Source organism: Salmo salar, chromosome ssa01, assembly GCF_905237065.1.
Source record: "Salmo salar chromosome ssa01, Ssal_v3.1, whole genome shotgun sequence".
In the NCBI taxonomy this organism is placed as follows: Eukaryota; Metazoa; Chordata; class Actinopteri; order Salmoniformes; family Salmonidae; genus Salmo; species Salmo salar.
Genome location: NC_059442.1, coordinates 151302334 through 151329957, shown reverse-complemented (window position 1 = coordinate 151329957; position 27624 = coordinate 151302334). Strand labels below are relative to the sequence as shown.

The following is a 27624-nucleotide window of genomic DNA, read 5'->3' as shown; positions in this document are numbered from 1 at the left end:
TTTAAAACATCTCCCAGCTGTGCGTTCATGTCATTCAGTTAAACATGTCATGACTCCAGCCTGCAGCACAACTGGTTCTAAAACTGTGAAACATAAAGCTGCATTCTGGGTCACAATCAGAAATCATTTAAAGGAAAGTTCAAACCAGCCTGACGTGAGTCAACAACCTAACACCTCTCTCTCTCTGCACTGACGTCCCTATTCAGCCATTCCTGTGTCTGTCTGTGTGTCTGCATGTGTCTGTGTGTAAATCTGCGTGTGTGTGTGTGTAAAATCTACATCTGGATGGCTGCAAGACTATGGCATACACACAAATTAGGACTGCCCTGATAGAATCACACAGCACAGTATTTGGCCCTCAGAGGTTCACAGATGCACACACACACACAGTCCCACTGAGGTATGCACACTGCCAGATGCACACACAGTCCCACTGAGGTATGCACACTGCCAGATGTACACACAGTCCCACTGAGGTATGCACACTGCCAGATGCACACACAGTCCCACTGAGGTATGCACACTGCCAGATGCACACACAGTCCCACTGAGGTATGCACACTGCCAGATGTACACACAGTCCCACTGAGGTATGCACACTGCCAGATGCACACACAGTCCCACTGAGGTATGCACACTGCCCGATACACACACAGTCCCACTGAGGTATGCACACTGCCAGATGCACACAGTCCCACTGAGGTATGCACATTGCCAGATGCACACACAGTCCCACTGAGGTATGCACATTGCCAGATGCACACACACACACAGTCCCACTGAGGTATGCACACTGCCAGGTGATTGAAAGCTGTCAGCCCCCCCATAGAGAAGAGGACAGACAGACATGTATTGTAGAGTAGTACTGTTTTATACAGGAGATACAGAGAAAGACTTGGGCTATATACACATACTGTGGCCCATAAAGACCGCTAGTCAGTCAGTAGATCCCTCCATCTCTGTCGGTTTGACGGTGTCCTTCATACACACCATCCCCTGTTCCTATAGTTACGAGTACAAGCGTTCCCCGGTCTCCATGGTTACCAGCAGCTGTACAGGAGCCAGTCGGGGAAGTTTGTCCATTGTCACAAGAGTTCCGTGCCAGTGAGATCTGTATCCGGGGGCGATGCCTGCTTTCAAACGGGTCCTCAGGTGACTCAAGTAAATATTGACGTTGGCACTTTATGCACTTCAGTGATGGAGGGAGGGAGGACACGAACAAAGGGTAAAAGTCTCTTCCAAATTCAAAGCAGCTTTCTTCCTCTCCTTTTTCATTCTCTGTTGAAGGAATGCAACCTGCTTCCACATCTATGGCCCCACACACAGAAACACACAGGGACAATAGCACACACACACACATACAGCAACACACAGGGACAATAGCACACACACACACAGCAACACACAGGGACAATAGCACACACACACAAACAGCAACACACAGGGACAATAGCACACACACACAAACAGCAACACACAGGGACAATAGCATACACACACACACACACACACACACACACACACACACACACACACACACACACACACACACACACACACACACACACACACACACACAGGGACAATAGCATACACACACGCGCACACACAGGGACAATAGCGTACACACGCACACAGGGACAATAGCACACACACAGCAACACACAGGGACAATAGCATACACACACACAGAAACACACAGGGACAATAGCACACACACACACACACACACAGCAACACACAGGGACAATAACGTACACACACACACACACACACACACACACACACACACACACAGCTCATTGCCATTCTCTTGGTATGTCCCAGCAGGTCTTTGCTCCAGTTCTCCTTCTGCTTTTCTCTCCTCCGCGTCATCTCTCCTCCCCTCCGTATGAGCCCGCAGGAGAGGAATGTCATTGGTCCAGCACCCTCTCTCCAAGCGATGCCATTGGTCCAGATCTTCACCTCCTGTTTTAGGTCCCGCCCCTCCACTACAGTCAGACAATCCTGTGGAGAGTGGCTGGCAGGTGTGTGGCTCAGGTCCAGTCTCAAGACGAGGCTGGGGAATGAGTGATGAGGGAGACGTAGAGAAAAGGAGAAGAGGGTCCTAGTCTTCAGTCTCCTACTCCAGGGCTGCTTTCTGATGCTCTGCCAGGTTGACTGGGTGGAATGCCAGTCCATTGGGGTGAGTGTGTGGTGTGCCATCACTGAGAAGGGTCGACCCCCAGGCTACAGTGCGAGACGGAGGGGAAAAAACACTCTGGCTCTCTTTAGGTATATGCACATCTCTTTCCCTTCATCAATGCATGGTCCCATGGTACGCTTTGGCTTTCAGAGGAGAGAGGCTGGCGGCTTGGTCCATACACAGTCCAGGGCGAGAGTGTGGGGGTGTTACTGTATGTGTGTGTGTGTGTCTAGGGCTGGGGGGGGGGGGCGGGGTCATAGGGGATGTAAGATGTGGAGTGTGTGTGTGCAGGTGTGTGGCCTACAGGCCGTTGCTGTTGTGGTGTGTGAGGGGTGGTTTGGAGAGCTCCACTCCCCCAGCCCGTCCCTTCCCGATGACCTTAGGGGCTCGACGCAGCAGCTTCTGGGCCTCAGTGAACGCCTCGGTCAGCTCCTTCTTCCACTGGACAAACTCTGGGTCACTCTGCACACAGGAAACACACATATTACACACCTCCCACTTCACTAACTTACACAATCATTTCTAGAGAGAGAGACCGTGAAACAGGAAGAGACGTACCTCACACTGCAGGACAAACTGCTTCCCTCCTTTGATGCGCAGCAGGATGCACTTCCTGTCTTTAATCTGCGTCTCCTCCACCGTCACAATCTGCTCCATCGTCAGCAGGTTTTGCTGCGGAACATACACCAACCAATCACAAATTCACTTCGGGGAGGAGAGGAATCAATCACAGACAAGCTGGGTATGAGATGGACCAATCAAAATGGAGCTATAGAGGAGAGGGCTCTTTGGAACTGAGCTGCAGAATAAGGACACTCCTCTAAACTCTGAACACTCCAATCCATGTACAGGGCCACTGCAGGAGGAGAGGAAGAGAGGAGGGTGGGCCAGCAGTGGTCAAACTTCCCTTTCTCTCTTATACAGAATGTTTTTGTCCAGGCCTACAGAATGTTAATGTTTTAATCCAGGCCTACAGAATGTTTTTAATGTTTTAATCCAGGCCTACAGAATGTTTTAAATCCAGGCCTACAGAATGTTTTAAATCCAGGCTACAGAATCTTTTAATGTTTCTATCCAGGCCTACAGAATGTTAATGTTTTAATCCAGGCCTACAGAATGTTTTAAATTCAGGCCTACAGAATGTTTTAAATCCAGGCCTACAGAATGTTTTTAATCCAGGCCTACAGAATGTTTTTAATGTTTTAATCCAGGCCTACAGAATGTTTTTAATGTTTTAATCCAGGCCTACAGAATGTTTTTAATGTTTTAATCCAGGCCTACAGAATGTTTTAATGTTATAATCCAGGCCTACAGAATGTTTTAATGTTATAATCCAGGCCTACAGAATGTTTTAATGTTATAATCCAGGCCTACAGAATGTTTTAATGTTATAATCCAGGCCTACAGAATCTTTTAATGTTTCTATCCAGGCCTACAGAATGTTTTTATCCAGGCCTACAGAATGTTTTTATCCAGGTCTACAGAATGTTTTAATCCAGGCCTACAGAATGTTTTAATCCAGGCCTACAGAATCTTTTAATCCAGGCCTACAGAATAATTTAATGTTTTAATCCAGGCCAACAGAATGTTTTAAATCCAGGCCAACAGAATGTTTTAAATCCAGGCCTACAGAATGTTTTAAATCCAGGCCTACAGAATGTTTTAAATCCAGGCCTACAGAATGTTTTTAATCCAGGCCTACAGAATGTTTTTAATCCAGGCTACAGAATCTTTTAATCCAGGCCTACAGAATGTTTTAAATCCAGGCCTACAGAATGTTTTAAATCCAGGCCTACAGAATGTTTTAAATCCAGGCCTACAGAATGTTTTAAATCCAGGCCTACAGAATGTTTTAAATCCAGGCCTACAGAATGTTTTAAATCCAGGCCTACAGAATGTTTTAAATCCAGGCCTACAGAATGTTTTTAATCCAGGCTACAGAATCTTTTAATCCAGGCCTACAGAATGGAGCGAGGACAGACAACCTTCATGCACTGGCAGACAGATGAACAATGACAAAGAATACACACACCCATCACACCACACCCATCACACACGCCACACCACACCACACCCATCACACACGCCATACCACACCCATCACACACCACACCACACACACATCACACACGCCACACCCTTCACACACCACACACGCCACACCCATCACACACCACACCACACCCATCACACACCACACCCATCACCCACCACACCACACACCCATGAAAGCACATGCTTGTAAGTGGAAACAGACAGACGACCACATACGTGAAGAACAGAAGAAGCACACCAACTGAAACGCACAGTAAAAGGGGATTGGGTAAAGTAGAGGTGTGGGTTGCTCACCCGTGACTCCCCCTCTCCCCTCCACTCCACTCGGTTGGGGAACAGGTAGAAGTATCGGCGCTGCCACTGCGTCAGGAAGGGGTTCCCCAGCTTCAACATGTAGCCGTGCATTATACAGTCCTTCCCCAGGGCATAGTCTGAAACACAATAAATACACCATTACCACAATACAAACACACATGGAATGAAAGCCAGCGTCAGCAGGTACAAGGAAAAGCTTACCCACATGATGTGTGTGAGGTAGGGCTGCACAATGATAAAACACAGTGTTCCACAGTACCTACTGTCTTACAAGAGTTTTGTTACAACACAAGTCATATCATCAATACAAAAATATTGCAATATGACATTCAGTCCATATCGTGCATCTCTAGTGTGTGTGTGGAGACGTGCGTTGTGTGTGGAGACGTGCGTCGTGTGTGTGTGTGTGGAGACGTGCGTCGTGTGTGTGTGTGTGGAGACGTGCGTCGTGTGTGTGTGTGTGGAGACGTGCGTCGTGTGTGTGTGTGTGGAGACGTGCGTCGTGTGTGTGTGTGTGGAGACGTGCGTCGTGTGTGTGTGTGTGGAGACGTGCGTCGTGTGTGTGTGTGTGGAGACGTGCGTCGTGTCTGTCCTCCTTACCCTCCTCGTGGCCCAGCTGTTTGTTCTTGGCCCTCTTGCGGGCCTCGTTCTTGTCCGTGTCAGAGTTGACCGCCTCGTACACCGTCTCAGCCACCTCCTGCTGCCAGCGCTCTGAGATGACCAGGGGGAAGTTCTTATACAACTCCTGGTCACTGTCCAACAACTGGAGAGAGGGAGAGAGGTGAAAGTAAAGAGAAAGAGAGGTGAAAGGGGAGAGGAAGAGGGAGAGAGGTGAAAGGGGAGAGGAAGAGGGAGAGAGGTGAAAGGGGAGAGGAAGAGGGAGAGAGGTGAAAGGGGAGAGGAAGAGGGAGAGAGGTGAAAGGGGAGAGGAAGAGGAAGAGAGGTGAAAGGGGAGAGGAAGAGGGAGAGAGGTGAAAGGGGAGAGGAAGAGGGAGAGAGGTGAAAGGGGAGAGGAAGAGGGAGAGAGGTGAAAGGGGAGAGGAAGAGGGAGAGAGGTGAAAGGGGAGAAAAAAGGGAGAGAGGTGAAAGGGGAGAGGAAGAGGGAGAGAGGTGAAAGGGGAGAGGAAGAGGGAGAGAGGTGAAAGTAAAGAGAAAGAGAGGTGAAAGGGGAAAAAAACAGTTAGAGAGGTGAAAGGGGAGAGGAAGAGGGAGAGAGGTGAAAGGGGAGAAAAAGAGGGAGAGAGGTGAAAGGGGAGAGGAAGAGGGAGAGAGGTGAAAGGGGAGAGGAAGAGGGAGAGAGGTGAAAGGGGAGAGGAAGAGGGAGAGAGGTGAAAGGGGAGAGGAAGAGGGAGAGAGGTGAAAGGGGAGAGGAAGAGGGAGAGAGGTGAAAGGGGAGAGGAAGAGGGAGAGAGGTGAAAGGGGAGAGGAAGAGGGAGAGAGGTGAAAGGGGAGAAAAAGAGGGAGAGAGGTGAAAGGGGAGAGGAAGAGGGAGAGAGGTGAAAGGGGAGAGGAAGAGGAAGAGAGGTGAAAGGGGAGAAAAAGAGGGAGAGAGGTGAAAGGGGAGAGGAAGAGGGAGAGAGGTGAAAGGGGAGAAAAAGAGGGAGAGAGGTGAAAGGGGAGAGGAAGAGGGAGAGAGGTGAAAGGGGAGAGGAAGAGGGAGAGAGGTGAAAGGGGAGAGGAAGAGGGAGAGAGGTGAAAGGGGAGAGGAAGAGGGAGAGAGGTGAAAGGGGAGAAAAAAGGGAGAGAGGTGAAAGGGGAATAAAACAGTTAGAGAGGTGAAAGGGGAGAAAAAGAGGGAGAGAGGTGAAAGGGGAGAGGAAGAGGGAGAGAGGTGAAAGGGGAGAGGAAGAGGGAGAGAGGTGAAAGGGGAGAGGAAGAGGGAGAGAGGTGAAAGGGGAGAGGAAGAGGTAGAGAGGTGAAAGGGGAGAAAAAGAGGGAGAGAGGTGAAAGGGGAGAGGAAGAGGGAGAGAGGTGAAAGGGGAGAAAAAGAGGGAGAGAGGTGAAAGGGGAGAAAAAGAGGGAGAGAGGTGAAAGGGGAGAGGAAGAGGGAGAGAGGTGAAAGGGGAGAGGAAGAGGGAGAGAGGTGAAAGGGGAGAGGAAGAGGGAGAGAGGTGAAAGGGGAGAGGAAGAGGGAGAGAGGTGAAAGGGGAAGGGGAGAAAAAAGGGAGAGAGGTGAAAGGGGAATAAAACAGTTAGAGAGGTGAAAGGGGAGAAAAAGAGGGAGAGAGGTGAAAGGGGAGAGGAAGAGGAAGAGAGGTGAAAGGGGAGAAAAAAGGGAGAGAGGTGAAAGGGGAATAAAACAGTTAGAGAGGTGAAAGGGGAGAAAAAGAGGGAGAGAGGTGAAAGGGGAGAGGAAGAGGAAGAGAGGTGAAAGGGGAGAGGAAGAGGGAGAGAGGTGAAAGGGGAGAGGAAGAGGGAGAGAGGTGAAAGGGGAGAGGAAGAGGGAGAGAGGTGAAAGGGGAGAAAAAGAGGGAGAGAGGTGAAAGGGGAGAGGAAGAGGGAGAGAGGTGAAAGGGGAGAGGAAGAGGGAGAGAGGTGAAAGGGGAGAGGAAGAGGGAGAGAGGTGAAAGGGGAGAGGAAGAGGAAGAGAGGTGAAAGGGGAGAAAAAGAGGGAGAGAGGTGAAAGGGGAGAGGAAGAGGAAGAGAGGTGAAAGGGGAGAGGAAGAGGGAGAGAGGTGAAAGGGGAGAGGAAGAGAGGTGAAAGGGGAGAAAAAGAGGGAGAGAGGTGAAAGGGGAGAAAAAGAGGGAGAGGTGAAAGGGGAGAGGAAGAGGGAGAGAGGTGAAAGGGGAGAGGAAGAGGGAGAGAGGTGAAAGGGGAGAGGAAGAGGGAGAGAGGTGAAAGGGGAGAGGAAGAGGAAGAGAGGTGAAAGGGGAGAGGAAGAGGGAGAGAGGTGAAAGGGGAGAGGAAGAGAGGTGAAAGGGGAGAAAAAGAGGGAGAGAGGTGAAAGGGGAGAAAAAGAGGGAGAGGTGAAAGGGGAGAGGAAGAGGGAGAGACGTGAAAGGGGAGAGGAAGAGGGAGAGAGGTGAAAGGGGAGAGGAAGAGGGAGAGAGGTGAAAGGGGAGAAAAAGAGGGAGAGGTGAAAGGGGAGAGAATGAGGGGCAGAGAGAGAGAAGGTTAAGTGAAGTCATGCCTGAGATAACCACCAGTCCTTGTGAGATCTGCTAAGCTGTGCAGCACCACTGTAATTAAGGCAACCTGGAACGCCCCCAACGTTCCTAATACTGTTGTGTAATGTTAAACCTCTGTTGGAAGGACTTTCTCTCTCAACACTGATAGTCACGTTACACCTCAGCCTCCGTGTGTGTGTGAGCGTGAGCATGTGTGTGTGAGCATGTGGAGCATGTGTGTGAGCATGTGTGTATGTGCGTGTGTGAGCGTGTGAGCATGTGTGTGAGCATGTGCGTGTGTGAGCATGTGTGCATGTGTGTGTGAGCATGTGTGCATGTGTGTGTGAGCATGTGTGTGTGCATGTGTGTGTGGGCGTTGCAGTATGATGTAGGTATGATCCTGTATATCAGGATTACCGGTTTAGCAGTTATATAATGCTGTGGATTTGACCTTGATGCCCTGGGTGGTTTCATGAGATAAGGGTAGTGTGTGTTGGAGCTTTACCTTGATGCCCTGGGTGGTTTCATGAGATAAGGGTAGTGTGTGTTGGAGCTTTACCTTGATGCCCTGGGTGGTTTCATGAGATAAGGGTAGTGTGTGTTGGAGCTTTACCTTGATGCCCTGGGTGGTTTCATGAGATAAGGGTAGTGTGTGTTGGAGCTTTACCTTGATGCCCTGGGTGGTTTCATGAGATAAGGGTAGTGTGTGTTGGAGCTTTACCTTGATGCCCTGGGTGGTTTCATGAGATAAGGGTAGTGTGTGTTGGAGCTTTACCTTGATGCCCTGGGTGGTTTCATGAGATAAGGGTAGTGTGTGTTGGAGCTTTACCTTGATGCCCTGGGTGGTTTCATGAGATAAGGGTAGTGTGTGTTGGAGCTTTACCTTGATGCCCTGGGTGGTTTCATGAGATAAGGGTAGTGTGTGTTGGAGCTTTACCTTGATGCCCTGGGTGGTTTCATGAGATAAGGGTAGTGTGTGTTGGAGCTTTACCTTGATGCCCTGGGTGGTTTCATGAGATAAGGGTAGTGTGTGTTGGAGCTTTACCTTGATGCCCTGGGTGGTTTCATGAGATAAGGGTAGTGTGTGTTGGAGCTTTACCTTGATGCCCTGGGTGGTTTCATGAGATAAGGGTAGTGTGTGTTGGAGCTTTACCTTGATGCCCTGGGTGGTTTCATGAGATAAGGGTAGTGTGTGTTGGAGCTTTACCTTGATGCCCTGGGTGGTTTCATGAGATAAGGGTAGTGTGTGTTGGAGCTTTACCTTGATGCCCTGGGTGGTTTCATGAGATAAGGGTAGTGTGTGTTGGAGCTTTACCTTGATGCCCTGGGTGGTTTCATGAGATAAGGGTAGTGTGTGTTGGAGCTTTACCTTGATGCCCTGGGTGGTTTCATGAGATAAGGGTAGTGTGTGTTGGAGCTTTACCTTGATGCCCTGGGTGGTTTCATGAGATAAGGGTAGTGTGTGTTGGAGCTTTACCTTGATGCCCTGGGTGGTTTCATGAGATAAGGGTAGTGTGTGTTGGAGCTTTACCTTGATGCCCTGGGTGGTTTCATGAGATAAGGGTAGTGTGTGTTGGAGCTTTACCTTGATGCCCTGGGTGGTTTCATGAGATAAGGGTAGTGTGTGTTGGAGCTTTACCTTGATGCCCTGGGTGGTTTCATGAGATAAGGGTAGTGTGTGTTGGAGCTTTACCTTGATGCCCTGGGTGGTTTCATGAGATAAGGGTAGTGTGTGTTGGAGCTTTACCTTGATGCCCTGGGTGGTTTCATGAGATAAGGGTAGTGTGTGTTGGAGCTTTACCTTGATGCCCTTGGTGTCCTCCTCATCAAAGGAACCAATGTCAAAAGCATCTGCTGCATTTACCTCTCCTCTAGGAGGGATGAGAGGGGGAGAATACTGGAGGAGAGGAGAGAGGGAGGGGGAGGAGAAGGAAGAGGGGGGAGAGAAAGGGGAGAAGTATTACAGAAGAAAAAAAAAGAGGGTGAGTGAACAAAACAACTACTACATTCCTACAGCAGAGGAGTAACCATGGCAACAGATGGAGAGAAAGAGAACAGGGACGACTGTCCAGACTGGGAGGCTTTATAACGAACCTGGTCACCTGATTCAACACACACACACACGCCTTACCTTCTGGAGATACACTTGCTGCCAGTCAATGCCTTTGAAGAACAGATGCTCCTTCACCTCTGGGGCCCTGTGTGTGTGTGTGTGTGTGTGTGTGTGTGTGTGTGTGTGTGTGTGTGTGTGTGTGTGTGGATGGAGAGAAAGGGAGCGAGAGAGAAAAAGCCAGGTCATTCTCACATTGGAACAGTTCCATGTCCTAACAGCAGGTGGCAGTATTTCCAACAGAACCAAACTCCAAATTCAAACTGTGCTCTACAAACTAGGTTACGGACTATTATAATTTATAGGCCTTTTATAGTATTCACACTTTGCCTTATACCCGCCACAAGGTTGGACAGAGAACCAATGGAAATGTTCAATCATGTTGCTCAGGACAGGTGCATGGTAACTATTGGTGCATTAAAAAACAAATGTCTAGCCCAGAACAGTTAAATACTGTTTATGGAGTATGCAGTCCAAGGTTGAAGTTTCTTAAAACCTAACATTAACATCAATGATTGTAAAACGATGTCAGGTGTTTGGGTGTGTGTGGTTGTGCGCGCGTGTACCCTCGTCCCAGGCAGCCCAGTCTTTTCACCACGTCTCTCTGCAGCAGACCGTCCAATAGACCCTTCAGCTCTACAGAGAACGAGTCTGGCAACTCCACGTTCTACGGAGAGGAGAGAGAGAGAAAGAGGAGGAGATTAGTCTCATTTCCTGCTTTAATAAGATAAAATACTGACTTGATTTATCATGACAATAAAGTTTATTCAATATGTATTGAAAATTGAGAGGGAAGAAGAGGATGTGAAATCCATCATTCCTTGTTCTAGTATGTCCACAGTCCTCCTCCATAACACTCTCATTCCAAGCCCTCTAACTTTGGTGATCATTTATCTAATAAAACCATTCAATCAGAATTCCTAACAGGGATTATATAGATTACTCAGATTAAGTGGCTGGATTAAAACCTAATCTGATTTAATCTCGATTGACAATACTTTCCTTGTTTAGCCCCTCCTAACAGAGGGGTGTTCTCTCTGCTCTGATACTCCATAGTCTTCTACAGTAGACATACTCTAGTCAAGACCAGGGGTGACCAACCCTCTTCAAGGAGAACTACCACATGTGCAGGTTTTGGTTCCAGCCCTGCTCTAACACCTGATCCAGCTAATCGTGGTCCCGAGGAGTAGCTGCAACAAAACCCTGCGGGAGGGTAGCTTCTCAAGAGGGTTTGGCACGGCTGGTCTAGGCCTCCCCTCGTAGTCTATGCTAGGGGACACACCCTCTAGGACTTTCTTTCTCCCCAATTTCATGGTATCTAATTAGTAGTTAATCCCATCGCTGCACTACCGTACGGACTCGGGAGAGGCGAAGGTCGAGAGCCGTGCGTCCTTCGAAACACAACCCAGCCAAGCTTCTTGGCACAATGCTCGCTTAACCCGGAAGCCAGCCGCACCAATGTGTCAGAGGAAACACCGTACACCTGGCGACCGTGTCAGCGTGCATTGCGCCCAGCCTGCGACGGGATCCCTGCCGGCCAAACCCTCCCCTAACCCGGACGACGCTGGACTAATTGTGCGCCACCCCGTTCGCGGCCGGCTGCGACAGAGCCTGGACTCGAGCCAGGATCTCTAGTGGCACAGCTAGTACTGCGATGTAGTGCCTTAGACCACTGCACCACTCAGGACGCTCCCTCTATGGTGTAATCTGATGCTGTTTGTAGCAGGCAGAGAGAGGGATGCAAATTCACCCTCTTTCCTGCCAGAACCTCTTCTGAATTCTCCCTCCCCTGCCTCTCTCTGATTCCCTGGTCATTATGATAGACTTGGCAGGAGGAGTTTTCAACAACTGTGAAGATGATATCTCCAGGATATGTAATGCTTTGGGGGTGTGTGTGCGATTTTGCTTCAGTGTATTGAAGGATAAATCCTTATTATGCGTGTACAGGGCCTTCAGAAAGTATTCACATCCCTAGACTTTATACATGTTGGTGTGTTACAATCTGAATTCAAAATGGATTAAACAGATGTTTTGTCACTAGCCTACACACAATACCCCATAATGTCAGTGGATTATTTTCTTTTCCAAATGAATAAAAAATGTCAAGTTGAAATGTCTTGAGTGAATGTATTCAAACCCTTTGTTATGGCAAGCCTAACTACGTTTAGGAGTAGAAATAATAAGTCCCATAATAAGTTGCATGGACAATAATAGTGTTTAACATGAATTTTGAATGACTCCCTCATCTCTGTACCCCACACATACAATTATCTGTAAGGTCGAGCAGTGAATTTAAAACAGACTCAACCACAAAGACCAGGGAGGTTTTCCAATGCCTCTAAAGAAGGGCACCTATTGATACATTTAAGTCATTTACATTTAAGTCATTTAGCAGACGCTCTTATCCAGAGCGACTTACAAATTGGTGCATTCACCTTAAATATCCAGTGGAACAACCACTTTACAATAGTGCATCTAAATCTTTTAAGGGGGGGGTTAGAAGGATTACTTTATCCTATCCCAGGTATTCCTTGAAGAGGTGGGGTTTCAGGTGTCTCCGGAAGGTGGTGATTGACTCCGCTGTCCTGGCATCGTGAGGGAGCTTGTTCCACCATTGGGGTGCCAGAGCAGCGAACAGTTTTGACTGGGCTGAGCGGGAACTGTGCTTCCTCAGAGGTAGGGAGGCGAGCAGGCCAGAGGTGGATGAACGGAGTGCCCTAGTTTGGGTGTAGGGCCTGATCAGAGCCTGAAGGTACGGAGGTGCCGTTCCCCTCACAGCTCCGTAGGCAAGCACCATGGTCTTGTAGCGGATGCGAGCTTCGACTGGAAGCCAGTGGAGAGAGCGGAGGAGCGGGGTGACGTGAGAGAACTTGGGAAGGTTGAACACCAGACGGGCTGCGGCTGGTAGATAAACAAAATAAAAAAGCTGACATTGAACATCCCTTTGAGCATGGTGAAGTTATTAATTACACTTTGGATGGTGTATCAATACACCCAGTCCCTACAAAGATACAGGTGTCCTTCCTGAATCAGTTGCTGCGAGGCCAATGGTGACTGTAAAACATTTACACAGTTTAATGGCTGTGATAGGAGATAACTGAGGATGGATCAACAACATTGTAGTTACTCCACAATACTAACCTAAATGACAGAGTGAAAAGGAAGCCTGTACGGAATAAAAAATATTCCAAAAAGGCACTAAAGTACCCACCCTTCTTGAACTAACACTCATACTTTACTGTTTTGGTTCATGTATTGAGGAAAAATGTAATTACTATTACTATGACTGTGATATGTGGTTGTCCTGCCTAGCGATCATAAGATGCACTAACTAAAGTCCTTCTGGAGAACAGTCTGCTAAATTACTACAATGTCAAAGTAATACTGCAAAAAATGTGGCAAAGCAATTCACTTTTAGTCCTGAATACAAAGTGTTACGTTCGGGTCAAATCCAATACACCACCACATTACTGAGTACCACTCTCCATATTTTCAAGCATAGTGGTGGCTGCATCAGTACGGATCAGTTTCTGGCGCCGACAGAGATGGCCGCCTCGCTTCGCGTTCCTAGGAAACTATGCAGCATTTTTTTTTTTTATGTGTTATTTCTTACATTGTTACCCCTCTTAGGTTTTATTACATACAGTCGGGAGGAACTATTGGATATAAGAGCAACGTCAACTCACCAACATTACGACCAGGAATACGACTTTCCCGAAGCGGATCCTCCGTTTGGTCCACCACCCAGGACAATGGATCGGATCCCAGCCGGTGACCCAAAACAACGACGCCGTAGAAGGGGCAGACGGAGCGGTCTTCTGGTCAGGCTCCGTAGACGGGCACATCGCGCACCGCTCCCGATCATACTACTCGCCAATGTCCAGTCTCTTGACAACAAGGTAGACGAAATCCGAGCAAGGGTTGCCTTCCAGAGAGACATCAGAGACTAACGTTCTTTGTTTCACGGAAACGTGGCTCACTCGAGACATGCTATCGGAGTGGGTACAGCCAGCTGGTTTCTTCACGCATCGCGCCGACAGAAACAAGCATCTCTCTGGTAAGAAGAAGGGCGGGGGTGTATGCCTTATGATTAACGAGACGTGGTGTGATCATAACAACATACAGGAACTCAAGTCCTTTTGTTCACCTGACTTAGAATTCCTCACAATCAAATGCCGACCACATTATCTACCAAGAGAATTCACTTCAATCATAATCACAGTCGTGTATATTCCCCCCCAAGCAGACACATCGACGGCCCTGAAAGAACTTCATTTGACTCTATGTAAACTGGAAACCACATATCCTGAGGCTGCATTTATTGTTGCTGGGGATTTTAACAGGCTAATCTGAAAACAAGGCTAATCTGAAAACAAGGCTAATCTGAAAACAAGGCTGATCTGAAAACAAGGCTAATCTGAAAACAAGGCTCCCTAAATTCTATCAGCATATCGATTGCACAACCCGGGCTGGTAAAACCCTGGATCATCGTCATTCTGACTTTTGTGACACATATAAGGCCCGCCCCACCCTCCTTCCGGAAAAGCTGACCACGACTCCATTTTGTTGCTCCCAGCCTATAGACAGAGACTAAAACAGGAAGCTCCCGCCCTCAGGTCTGTTCAACGCTGGTCCGACCAATCGGATTCCACGCGTCAAGATTGATTCGATCACGTGGACTGGGATATGTTCCACATAACAACGAACAACAACATTGATGAATACGCTGATTCGGTGAGCGAGAATATTAGCAAGTGCATCAGTGATGTTGTACCCACAGCGTCTATTAAAACCGCTTTTAATCAGGGCGAGGTGACCGGAAACATGACCGAATACAAACAGTGTAGCTATTCCGTCTGCAAGGCAATCAAACAAGCTAAGCGTCAGTATAGAGACAAAGTGGAGTCGTAATTCAACGGCTCAGACACGAGAGGTATGTGGCAGGGTCTACAGTCAATCACGGATTACAAAATAAAAACCAGCCCCGTCGCGGACCACGATGTCTTGCTCCCAGACAGACTAAACAACTGCTTTGCTCGCTTTGAGGACAATACAGTGCCACTGACACGGCCCGCTACCAAAACCTGCAGGCTCTCCTTCACAGGTGGCCAACGTGAGTAAAACATTTAAACGTGTTAACCCTCGCAAGGCTGCAGGCCCAGACGGCATCCCCGGCCGCGTTCTCAGAGCATGCGCAGAACAGCTGGCTGGTGTGTTTACGGACATATTCAATCAATCCTTATCCCTGTCTGCTGTTCCCACATGCTTCAAGATGACCACCATTGCTTTCTTGGGAACAGGAACAAAGGTAACTGAGCTAAATGACTACCGGCCTGTAGCACTCACTTCGTCATCATGAAGTGCTTTGAGAGACTAGTCAAGGACCATATCACCTCCGCCCTACCGGACACCCTAGACCCACTCCAACTTGCTTACCGCCCGAATAGGTCCACTGACGACGCAATCACCATCACACTGCACACTGCCCTAACCATCTGGAAAAGAGGAATACCTGTAAGAATGCTGTTCATTGACTACAGCTCAGCATTTAACACCACAGTACCCTCCAAACGCGTCATTAAGCTGGGTCTCGACCCCACCCTGTGCAACTGGGTCCTGGACTTCCTGACGGGCCGCCCCCAGGTGGTGAGGGTAGGTAACAACATCTCCACCCCGCTGATCCTCAACACTGGGGCCCCACAAGGGTGCGTTCTCAGCCCCCTACTGTACTCCCTGTTCACCCATGACTGCGTGGCCATGCACGCCTCCAACTCAATCATCAAGTTTGCAGACGACACAACAGTGGTAGGCTTGATTACCAACAACGACGAGATGGTCTACAGGGAGGAGGTGAGGGCCCTCGGAGTGTGGTGTCAGGAAAATATCCTCACACTCAATGTCAACAAAACAAAGGAGATGATCGTGGACTTCAGGAAACAGCCTCAGGAGACTGAAGAAATTTGGCTTGTCACCGAAAACACTCACAAACTTTTACAGATGCACAATCGAGAGCATCCTGTCGGGCCGTATCACCGCCTGGTACGGCAGCTCCTCCGCCCACAACCGTAAGGCTCTCCAGAGGGTAGTGAGGTCTGCACAACGCATCACCGGGGGATAACTACCTGCCCTCCAGGACACCTACACCACCCGATGTCACAGGAAGGCCAAAAAGATCATCAAGGACAACAACCACCCGAGCCACAGCCTGTTCACCCCGCTATCATCCAGAAGGCGAGGTCAGTACAGGTGCATCAAAGCTGGGACCGAGAGACTGAAAAACAGCTTCTATCTCAAGGCCATCAGACTGGTAAACAGCCATCACTAACATTGAGTGGCTGCTGCCAACATAGAGACTCAATCTCTAGCCACTTTAATAATTAGATGTAATAAATATATTACTAGTCACTTAAACAATGCCACTTTACACAATGTTTACATACCCTACATTACTAATCTCGTATGTATATACTGTACTCTATACCATCTACTGCATCTTGCCTATGCCGTTCGGCCATCGCTCATTCATATATTTTTATGTACATATTCGTATTCATTCCTACACTTGTGTGTAAAAGGTAGTTGTTGTGAAATTGTTAGGTTAGATTACTTGTTAGATATTACTACATGGTCGGAACTAGAAGCACAAGCATTTCGCTACACTCGCATTAACATCTGCTAACCATGTGTATGTGACCAATAAAATTTGATTTGATAATGTTACGGGTATGTTTGTAATCAGTAAGGTCTGGGGAGTTTATCAGGATAAAATAAGAAATGGAACGTCGCTAAGCACAGACAAGGTCCTAGAGGAAATCCTGGTTTAGTCTGCTTTCCACCAGACACTGGGAAAAGTATTCACCTTTCAGCAGGACAATAACCTAAAACACAAGGGCAAATCTACACTGGAGTTGCTTACCAAGAAGACAGTGAATGTTCCTGAGTGGCCGAGTTATAGTTTTGACTTAAATCTACTTGAACATCTATGGCAAGACCTGAAAATGGTTATCTAACAATGTTCACCAACCAATTTGACAGAGCTTGAAGGATTTAGAAAAAAATACTTGGGGAAATGTTGCACAATCCAGGTGTGGACAGCTCTTAGATGTACCCAGAGACTCACAGATGTAATCGCTGCCAAAGGTGCTACAAAGTACTCACTCAGGGATGTGAATACTTATGTAAATGAGATATTTCTGTATTTCATGGTAAATAAATTGGCAAACATTTAAAAAAATATATATATATTTAATCCATTTTGAATTCAGTCTGTAACAACATGTGGAATAAATCAAGGGGTATGAATAATTCTGTTCTGTGTCAACATGGACTAACCACATGCTGTGTGTTTTAGTGCGCATAAGGACATCTCAATGAGTGTGTGTGCGCTTCAGTGCACGTAAAAACATGTGTGTGCACACTGTAGTGTACACAAAGATCTATCATAGTGTGTGTGTGTGTGTGTGTGCACGTGCGCATAAGGAGGCCTTACCATAGTGAGCGTCATCCGGTCAATCTCATGTTTGTCTTTGGTCTTGTGCTGTCTGAAGGGACTGTGCCTAGAGAGAGAAAACAGAGAAGGCTGTTAGTGTTACTGTAGTGGAAGGAGTGAAGGAGTGTGGGAAACGGTGAAACAGTGAACCAAGTCATGTGAGTGATGTCACATTGACAAGCTAGTCCTCAGCAGATCGCATGTATATCAATTTAATTCAATTCATTTCATTTCAATTCAAGGGGCTTTGTTGGCATGGGAAACATGTGTTAGCATTGCCAAAGCAAGTGAAGTAGATAATATACAAAAGTAAAATAAACAATAAAAATGAACAGTAAACATTACAAAATAATAAAGACATTACAAATGTCATATTATGTATATATATACAGTGTTGTAACAATGTACAAATGGTTAAAGTACAAAAGGGAAAATAAATAAACATAAACATGGGTTGTATTTACAATGGTGTTTGTTCTTCACTAGTTTCCCTTTTCTTGTGGCAACAGGTCACACGTCTTTCTGCTGTGATGCACTCTGTAGTATTTCACGCAGTAGATATGGGAGTTTATCAAAATTGGGTTTGTTTTTGAATTCTTTGTGGATCTGTGTAATCTGAGGAAAATATGTGTCTCTAATAGGGTTATACATCGGGCAGGAAGTTAGGAAGTGCAGCTCAGTTTCCAACTCATTTTGTGGGCAGTGTGCACATAGCCTGTCTTCTCTTGAGAACCAGGTCTGCCTACGGTGGCCTTTCTCAATAGCAAGGCTATGGTCACTGAGTCTGTACATAGTCAAAGCTTTCCTTAAGTTTGGGTCAGTCACAGTGTTCAGGTATTCTGCCACTGTGTGCTCTCTGTTTAGGGCCAAATAGCATTCTAGTTGCCTCTGTATTTTTGTTAATTCTTTCCAATGTGTCAAGTAATTATCTTTTTGTTTTCTCATGATTTGGTTGGGTCTAATTGTGTTGCTGTCCTGGGGCTCTGTGGGGTGTGTTTGTGTTTGTGAACAGAGCCCCAGGACCAGCTTGCTTAGGGGACTCTTCTCCAGGTTCATCTCTCTGTAGGTAATGGCTTTGTTATGGAAGGTTTGGGAATCGCTTCCTTTTAGGCGGTTGTAGAATTTAACGGCTCTTTTCTGGATTTTGATAATTAGTGGGTATCGGTCTAATTCTGCTCTGCATGCATTATTTGGTGTTCTACGTTGTGCACAGAGGATATTTTTGCAGAATTCTGCATGCAGAGTCTCAATTTGGTGTTTGTCCCATTTTGTGAATTCTTGGTTGGTGAGCGGACCCCAGACCTCACAACCATAAAGGGCAATGGGTTCTATAACTGAATCAAGTATTTTTAGCCAGATCCTAATTGGTATGTCGAATTTTATGTTCCTTTTGATGGCGTAAAGGCCCTTCTTGCCTTGTTTCTCAGATCATTCACAGCTTTGTGGAGGTTACCTGTGGTGCTGATGTTTAGGCCGAGGTATGTATAGTTTTTTGTGTGCTCTAGGGCAACGGTATCTAGATGGAATTTGTATTTGTGGTCCTGGGAACTGGACCTTTTTTGGAACACCATTATTTTTGGTCTTACTGAGATTTACTGTCAGGGCCCGGGTCTGGCAGAATCTGTGCAGAATATCTAGGTACTGCTGTTGGCCCTCCTTGGTTGGTATCTCTCTCTCGTCTTTGAAGTGTTCAAACACACTGACACACACCCTCCCTCCCCCTCTTTCTCAGTCCCTCACTTCACACCATACCTAGCAATCGTTACGGGCCCCTAAACCCAGCTGCCTGCCTGCCTCTGAAGTGTGACCTACTGAGCCCAGACCACTGGCATTTACACAATCCACATCAAACACACAGAGAGATGTGCAACCACTGCATAACAGCAGAACCTGAGACAGAGCTGCATTTCCTGACAAAATGTAAAAAATATAGAACAATTAGAGAGTGTCATTTCCCCAAATTTGTAACCGTTATTCAAGGCAGAGAGAGCGCGCGCCACAGAGCGAGAGAGAGCGCGCGCCACAGAGCGAGAGAGAGCGCGCGCCACAGAGCGAGAGAGAGCGCGCGCCACAGAGCGAGAGAGAGCGCGCGCCACAGAGCGAGAGAGAGCGCGCGCCACAGAGCGAGAGAGAGCGCGCGCCACAGAGCGAGAGAGCGCGCCACAGAGCGACAGAGCGCGCCACAGAGCGAGAGAGAGCGCGCCACAGAGCGAGAGAGAGCGCGCCACAGAGCGAGAGAGAGCGCGCCACAGAGCGAGAGAGAGCGCGCCACAGAGCGAGAGAGAGCGAGCGCGCACGCGCCACAGAGCGAGAGAGAGCGAGCGAGCGCGCCACAGAGCGAGAGAGAGCGCGCCACAGAGCGAGAGAGAGCGCGCCACAGAGCGAGAGAGAGCGCGCCACAGAGCGAGAGAGAGCGCGCCACAGAGCGAGAGAGAGCGCGCCACAGAGCGACAGAGCGCGCCACAGAGCGAGAGAGCGCGCCACAGAGCGAGAGAGAGCGCGCCACAGAGCGAGAGAGAGCGAGCGCGCACGCGCCACAGAGCGAGAGAGAGCGAGCGCGCACGCGCCACAGAGCGAGAGAGAGCGCGCCACAGAGCGAGAGAGAGCGCGCCACAGAGCGAGAGAGAGCGCCACAGAGCGAGAGAGAGCGAGCGCACGCGCCACAGAGCGAGAGAGAGCGAGCGAGCGCCACAGAGCGAGAGAGAGCGCGCCACAGAGCGAGAGAGAGCGCGCCACAGAGCGAGAGAGAGCGCGCCACAGAGCGAGAGAGAGCGAGCGCGCACGCGCCACAGAGCGAGAGAGCGAGCGAGCGCGCCACAGAGCGAGAGAGAGCGCGCCCGCGCCACAGAGCGAGAGAGTGCGCCCGCGCCACAGAGCGAGAGAGAGCGCGCCCTAGCCACAGAGCGAGAGAGAGCGCGCCCGCGCCACAGAGCGAGAGAGAGCGCGCCCGCGCCACAGAGCGAGAGAGCGCGCCCGCGCCACAGAGCGAGAGAGAGCGCCCGCGCCACAGAGCGAGAGAGCGCACGCGTGCGCCACAGAGCGAGAGCGCGCCACAGAGCGAGAGAGAGCGCGCGCCACAGAGCGAGAGAGAGCGCGCGCCACAGAGCGAGAGAGAGAGAGCGCGCCACAGAGCGAGAGAGCACGCCACAGAGCGAGAGAGCACGCCACAGAGCGAGAGAGCACGCCACAGAGCGAGAGAGCACGCCACAGAGCGAGAGAGAGCGCGCCACAGAGCGAGAGAGAGCGAGCGCGCCACAGAGCGAGAGCAGCGCCCGCGCCACAGAGCGAGCGCGCCGCCAGCGCGCCACAGAGCGAGAGAGAGCGCGGGCGTGCGCCACAGAGCGAGAGCGCCACAGAGCGAGAGAGAGAGCGCGCGCGCCACAGAGCGAGAGAGAGAGCGCGCGCGCCACAGAGCGAGAGAGAGAGCGCGCGCGCGCCAGAGCGAGAGAGAGCGCGCGCCACAGAGCGAGAGAGAGAGCGCGCCACAGAGCGAGAGAGAGCGAGCGCGCCACAGAGCGAGAGAGAGCGCGCCCGCGCCACAGAGCGAGCGCGCCCGCGCCACAGAGCGAGCGCGCCCGCGCCACAGAGCGAGAGAGAGCGCGGGCGTGCGCCACAGAGCGAGAGCGCGCCACAGAGCGAGAGAGAGAGCGCGCGCGCCACAGAGCGAGAGAGAGAGCGCGCGCGCCACAGAGCGAGAGAGAGAGCGCAGCGCCAGAGCGAGAGAGAGCGCGCGCCACAGAGCGAGAGAGAGCGCGCCACAGAGCGAGAGAGAGCGCGCGCCACAGAGCGAGAGAGAGCGCGCGCGCCACAGAGCGAGAGAGAGAGCGCGCCACAGAGCGAGAGAGAGAGCGCGCCACAGAGCGAGAGAGACACAGAGCGAGAGAGAGCGCCACAGAGCGAGAGAGAGAGCGCGCCACAGAGCGAGAGAGAGCGCGCGCCACAGAGCGAGAGAGAGCGCGCGCCACAGAGCGAGAGAGAGCGCGCCACAGAGCGAGAGAGAGAGCGCGCCACAGAGCGAGAGAGACACAGAGCGAGAGAGAGCGCCACAGAGCGAGAGAGAGCGCGCGCGCCACAGAGCGAGAGAGAGCGCGCGCCAGAGCGAGAGAGAGCGCGCGCCAGAGCGAGAGAGAGCGCGCGCCACAGAGCGAGAGAGAGCGCGCGCCACAGAGCGAGAGAGAGAGCGCGCCACAGAGCGAGAGAGAGCGCGCCACAGAGCGAGAGAGAGCGCGCGCGCCACAGAGCGAGAGAGAGAGCGCGCCACAGAGCGAGAGAGAGCGCGCGCGCCACAGAGCGAGAGAGAGCGCGCGCGCCACAGAGCGAGAGAGAGCGCGCGCGCCACAGAGCGAGAGAGAGAGCGCGCCACAGAGCGAGAGCGCGCCACAGAGCGAGAGAGAGAGCGCGCCACAGAGCGAGAGCGCGCCACAGAGCGAGAGAGAGACACAGAGCGAGAGAGAGAGCGAGAGAGCGCGCCACAGAGCGAGAGAGCGCGCCACAGAGCGAGAGAGAGACACAGAGCGAGATAGAGAGCGAGAGAGAGCGTGACAGAGCGAGAGAGAGAGCGAGAGAGAGAGCGTGACAGAGCGAGAGAGAGGGAGAGAGAGAGAGAGGAGACAATCAAGGCTGGATGGAGGGATCACGGGAGGAGAGAGATTAAGGGAGAGAAATTAGAGTGATATGAGGGGATTCAGCAGACTGACCAACAGAGAGAGAGACTGAGGGATGAAGAAAGTGATTGATTATCATGTGGTAGTGGGTGGAGAGAGAGATGGAGTGAGAGAAAGAATGATAGAGGGAATGTAGTGATGAAAGGATAAAGAGAGGTGGAGGAATAGAGGCGGGTTGGAGAGACAAGAGAGGGATAGAGGTGTGTGTGTGTGTGTGTGTGTGTGTGTTCTTACCCTCTGAGCAGTTTGAAGAGCATGCAGCCCAGGGAGAACCAGTCAGCACTGCTGTCGTACGCTGTCCCCTTCTGAAGCACCTCTGGGGCCATGTATCCATGGGTACCACTGTCACACACCAGGGGACCGTTAGCATCAGACACACACCCATGGTCAGGATCCTCACAACACAACAGGGGCACGGTTGTAGGGCTGCATACTTACACGCTGGCGTGAGGTTTCTTCTTGGAGAAGTCACAGGCCAGACCCAGGTCTGAGATACGCACATGACCATGCTCATCCAATAGGATGTTAGCAGGCTGAGAGAGAGAAGGGGCGGGTATACAGGAAGAGGTTATTGACATTGATAACAACGTAGGAAACAACCAATAACTTTAGAAGAACTGGGCTGTGACATGAAGACAGCGAGAGTTAGACTAGAGGTCAACAAATGTAATATCTTCCATTAGTGGGCCAGCCAGCACACCATAGCAGAACCTCTGTTTCTAACTTGATCAACGGACATGAAAACATTTGAATTTAGAGTGGCATCTCTCCCTTTACAGGAAGTATACTGCTTATCTTCAGCCATTTGACCCAGCTGATAACACACACAAACTCTTCTGTCCCAAAACGGCCTGTGCACGTTATATTTCCTAAGAAGCCTTCCCATGAGAAATGTGTTTATTACTAGTAATAAAGCTGCTCTCTGATTCTGCAGACTGTAATAACGAGAGAGAGAGAGAGAGAGAGAGAGAGAGAGAGAGAGAGAGAGAGAGAGAGAGAGAGAGAGAGAGAGAGAGAGAGAGAGAGAGAGAGATATATATATATATATATATACAGGGACACAGGAGTCAGGTCTCTAGACAGAACAACTAGAAAGAGGGGAGGTGAGTAAAAGGTGTAAGGAGAGTCCTACCTTGAGGTCTCTGTAGACGACGAAGCGGTTGTGCATGTGTTCTAGTCCCAGGATGATCTCTGCTGCGTAGAAACGCATCTCCTTCTCACTGAACACACCGTGCTGAGACAGGTGGTAGTGTAGGTCCCCTCCTACACACACAGTTAATACACGTCACTGACTGTAACCGTAACCTCCTACACACACAGTTAATACACGTCACTGACTGTAACCGTCCCTTCACACACACACAGTTAATACACGTCACTGACTGTAACCGTCCCTCCTACACACACAGTTAATACACGTCACTGACTGTAACCGTCCCTTCACACACACAGTTAATACACGTCACTGACTGTAACCGTCCCCTCCTACACACACACAGTTAATACACGTCACTGACTGTAACCGTCCCTCGTACACACACAGTTAATACACGTCACTGACTGTAACCGTAACCTCCTACACACACAGTTAATACACGTCACTGACTGTAACCGTCCCTTCACACACACAGTTAATACACGTCACTGACTGTAACCGTCCCTTCACACACACAGTTAATACACGTCACTGACTGTAACCGTCCCCTCCTACACACACAGTTAATACACGTCACTGACTGTAACCGTCCCTTCACACACACAGTTAATACACGTCACTGACTGTAACCGTCCCTCGTACACACACAGTTAATACACGTCACTGACTGTAACCGTCCCCTCCTACACACACACAGTTAATACACGTCACTGACTGTAACCGTCCCTCCTACACACACACAGTTAATACACGTCACTGACTGTAACCGTCCCCTCCTACACACACACAGTTAATACACGTCACTGACTGTAACCGTCCCCTCCTACACACACACAGTTAATACACGTCACTGACTGTAACCGTCCCCTCCTACACACACAGTTAATACACGTCACTGACTGTAACCGTCCCTCCTACACACAGTTAATACACGTCACTGACTGTAACCGTCCCTTCACACAGACACAGTTAATACACGTCACTGACTGTAACCGTCCCTCCTACACACACACAGTTAATACACGTCACTGACTGTAACCGTCCCCTCCTACACACACACAGTTAATACACGTCACTGACTGTAACCGTCCCTTCACACACACAGTTAATACACGTCACTGACTGTAACCGTCCCTCCTACACACACACAGTTAATACACGTCACTGACTGTAACCGTCCCTTCACACACACAGTTAATACACGTCACTGACTGTAACCGTCCCTCCTACACACACACAGATAATACATGTCACTGACTGTAACCGTAACCTCCTACACACACAGTGAATACACGTCACTGACTGTAACCGTCCCTCCTAAACACACACAGTTAATACACGTCACTGACTGTAACCGTCCCTTCACACACACAGTTAATACACGTCACTGACTGTAACCGTAACCTCCTACACACACAGTTAATACACGTCACTGACTGTAACCGTCCCTTCACACACACACAGTTAATACACGTCACTGACTGTAACCGTCCCTTCACACACACAGTTAATACACGTCACTGACTGTAACCGTCCCTTCACACACACAGTTAATACACGTCACTGACTGTAACCGTCCCCTCCTACACACACAGTTAATACATGTCACTGACTGTAACCGTCCCTCCTACACACACAGTTAATACACGTCACTGACTGTAACCGTCCCTTCACACACACACAGTTAATACACGTCACTGACTGTAACCGTCCCTTCACACACACACACAGTTAATACAAGTCACTGACTGTAACCGTCCCTCCTACACACACAGTTAATACACGTCACTGACTGTAACCGTCCCTCCTACACACACACAGTTAATACACGTCACTGACTGTAACCGTCCCTTCACACACACACAGTTAATACACGTCACTGACTGTAACCGTCCCTCCTACACACACACACAGTTAATACACGTCACTGACTGTAACCGTCCCCTCCTAAACACACAGTTAATACACGTCACTGACTGTAACCGTAACCTCCTACACACACAGTTAATACACGTCACTGACTGTAACCGTCCCCTCCTACACACACAGTTAATACACGTCACTGACTGTAACCGTCCCCTCCTACACACACAGTTAATACACGTCACTGACTGTAACCGTCCCCTCCTACACACACAGTTAATACACGTCACTGACTGTAACCGTCCCCTCCTACACACACAGTTAATACACGTCACTGACTGTAACCGTCCCCTCCTACACACACACAGTTAATACACGTCACTGACTGTAACCGTCCCCTCCTACACACACAGTTAATACACGTCACTGACTGTAACCGTCCCTCCTACACACACACAGTTAATACACGTCACTGACTGTAACCGTCCCTCCTACACACACACACAGTTAATACACGTCACTGACTGTAACCGTCCCTCCTACACACACAGTTAATACACGTCACTGACTGTAACCGTCCCTCCTACACACACAGTTAATACACGTCACTGACTGTAACCGTCCCTTCACACACACACAGTTAATACACGTCACTGACTGTAACCGTCCCCTCCTACACACACAGTTAATACACGTCACTGACTGTAACCGTCCCTCCTACACACACACACAGTTAATACACGTCACTGACTGTAACCGTCCCCTCCTACACACACAGTTAATACACGTCACTGACTGTAACCGTCCCTCCTACACACAGTTAATACACGTCACTGACTGTAACCGTCCCTCCTACACACACAGTTAATACACGTCACTGACTGTAACCGTCCCTCCTACACACACAGTTAATACACGTCACTGACTGTAACCGTCCCTTCACACACACAGTTAATACACGTCACTGACTGTAACCGTCCCCTCACAGACACACAGTTAATACACGTCACTGACTGTAACCGTCCCCTCCTACACACACACAGTTAATACACGTCACTGACTGTAACCGTCCCTTCACACACACACACAGTTAATACACGTCACTGACTGTAACCGTCCCCTCCTACACACACAGTTAATACACGTCACTGACTGTAACCGTCCCTTCACACACACACACAGTTAATACACGTCACTGACTGTAACCGTCCCCTCCTACACACACAGTTAATACACGTCACTGACTGTAACCGTCCCTTCACACACACACAGTTAATACACGTCACTGACTGTAACCGTCCCCTCCTACACACACAGTTAATACACGTCACTGACTGTAACCGTCCCTTCACACACACACACAGTTAATACACGTCACTGACTGTAACCGTCCCCTCCTACACACACAGTTAATACACGTCACTGACTGTAACCGTCCCTTCACACACACACAGTTAATACACGTCACTGACTGTAACCATCCCTCGTACACACACAGTTAATACACGTCACTGACTGTAACCGTCCCTTCACACACACACACAGTTAATACACGTCACTGACTGTAACCGTCCCCTCCTACACACACAGTTAATACACGTCACTGACTGTAACCGTCCCCTCCTACACACACAGTTAATACACGTCACTGACTGTAACCGTCCCTTCACACACACAGTTAATACACGTCACTGACTGTAACCGTCCCTCCTACACACACAGTTAATACACGTCACTGACTGTAACCGTCCCTTCACACACACACAGCTAATACACGTCACTGACTGTAACCGTCCCTCCTACACACAGTTAATACACGTCACTGACTGTAACCGTCCCTCCTACACACACAGTTAATACACATCACTGACTGTAACCGTCCCCTCCTACACACACACAGTTAATACACTTCACTGACTGTAACCGTCCCTTCACACACACACAGTTAATACACGTCACTGACTGTAACCGTCCCTTCACACACACAGTTAATACACGTCACTGACTGTAACCGTCCCCTCCTACACACACACAGATAATACACGTCACTGACTGTAACCGTCCCTCCTACACACACAGTTAATACACGTCACTGACTGTAACCGTCCCTCCTACACACACAGTTAATACACGTCACTGACTGTAACCGTCCCTCCTACACACACAGTTAATACACGTCACTGACTGTAACCATCCCTTCACACACACAGTTAATACACGTCACTGACTGTAACCGTCCCCTCCTACACACAGTTAATACACGTCACTGACTGTAACCGTCCCTTCACACACACACAGTTAATACACGTCACTGACTGTAACCGTCCCCTCACACACACACAGTTAATACACGTCACTGACTGAAACCGTCCCTCCTACACACACACACACACACACACAGTTAATACACGTCACTGACTGTAACCGTCCCTCCTACACACACACACACACAGTTAATACACGTCACTGACTGTAACCGTCCCTCCTACACACACAGTTAATACACGTCACTGACTGTAACCGTCCCTCCTACACACACAGTTAATACACGTCACTGACTGTAACCGTCCCTCCTACACACACACAGTTAATACACGTCACTGACTGTAACCGTCCCTCCTACACACACAGTTAATACACGTCACTGACTGTAACCGTCCCTCCTACACACACACAACA

The 27624-nt window shown here is 49.5% G+C and overlaps 1 protein-coding gene across 2 annotated transcripts in view; it reads right to left on the bottom strand.

Annotated features, from left to right (window-relative positions):
• Positions 1–2422: 2422 nt before the first annotated feature.
• The window catches only part of LOC106568375 (beta-adrenergic receptor kinase 2), an 86467-nt gene continuing 61265 nt past the window's right edge, over positions 2423–27624 (bottom strand). Inside the window, exons 11-21 of one of the 2 annotated variants that reach the window (XM_045692215.1) lie at positions 23059–23189; positions 22365–22459; positions 22161–22268; positions 17263–17329; positions 10340–10440; positions 9795–9861; positions 9465–9560; positions 5156–5318; positions 4535–4671; positions 2744–2857; positions 2423–2647 (exon numbers count right to left, since the gene is read on the bottom strand). In XM_045692215.1, coding sequence (XP_045548171.1) covers positions 2486–2647; positions 2744–2857; positions 4535–4671; positions 5156–5318; positions 9465–9560; positions 9795–9861; positions 10340–10440; positions 17263–17329; positions 22161–22268; positions 22365–22459; positions 23059–23189 — 1241 coding nt within the window. In that variant the 3' untranslated portion in view covers positions 2423–2485. Of the gene's footprint in view, positions 2648–2743; positions 2858–4534; positions 4672–5155; positions 5319–7949; positions 9561–9794; positions 9862–10339; positions 10441–17262; positions 17330–22160; positions 22269–22364; positions 22460–23058; positions 23190–27624 lie in introns of those variants that run through there. The other variant, XM_045692214.1, reaches the window with a different exon arrangement.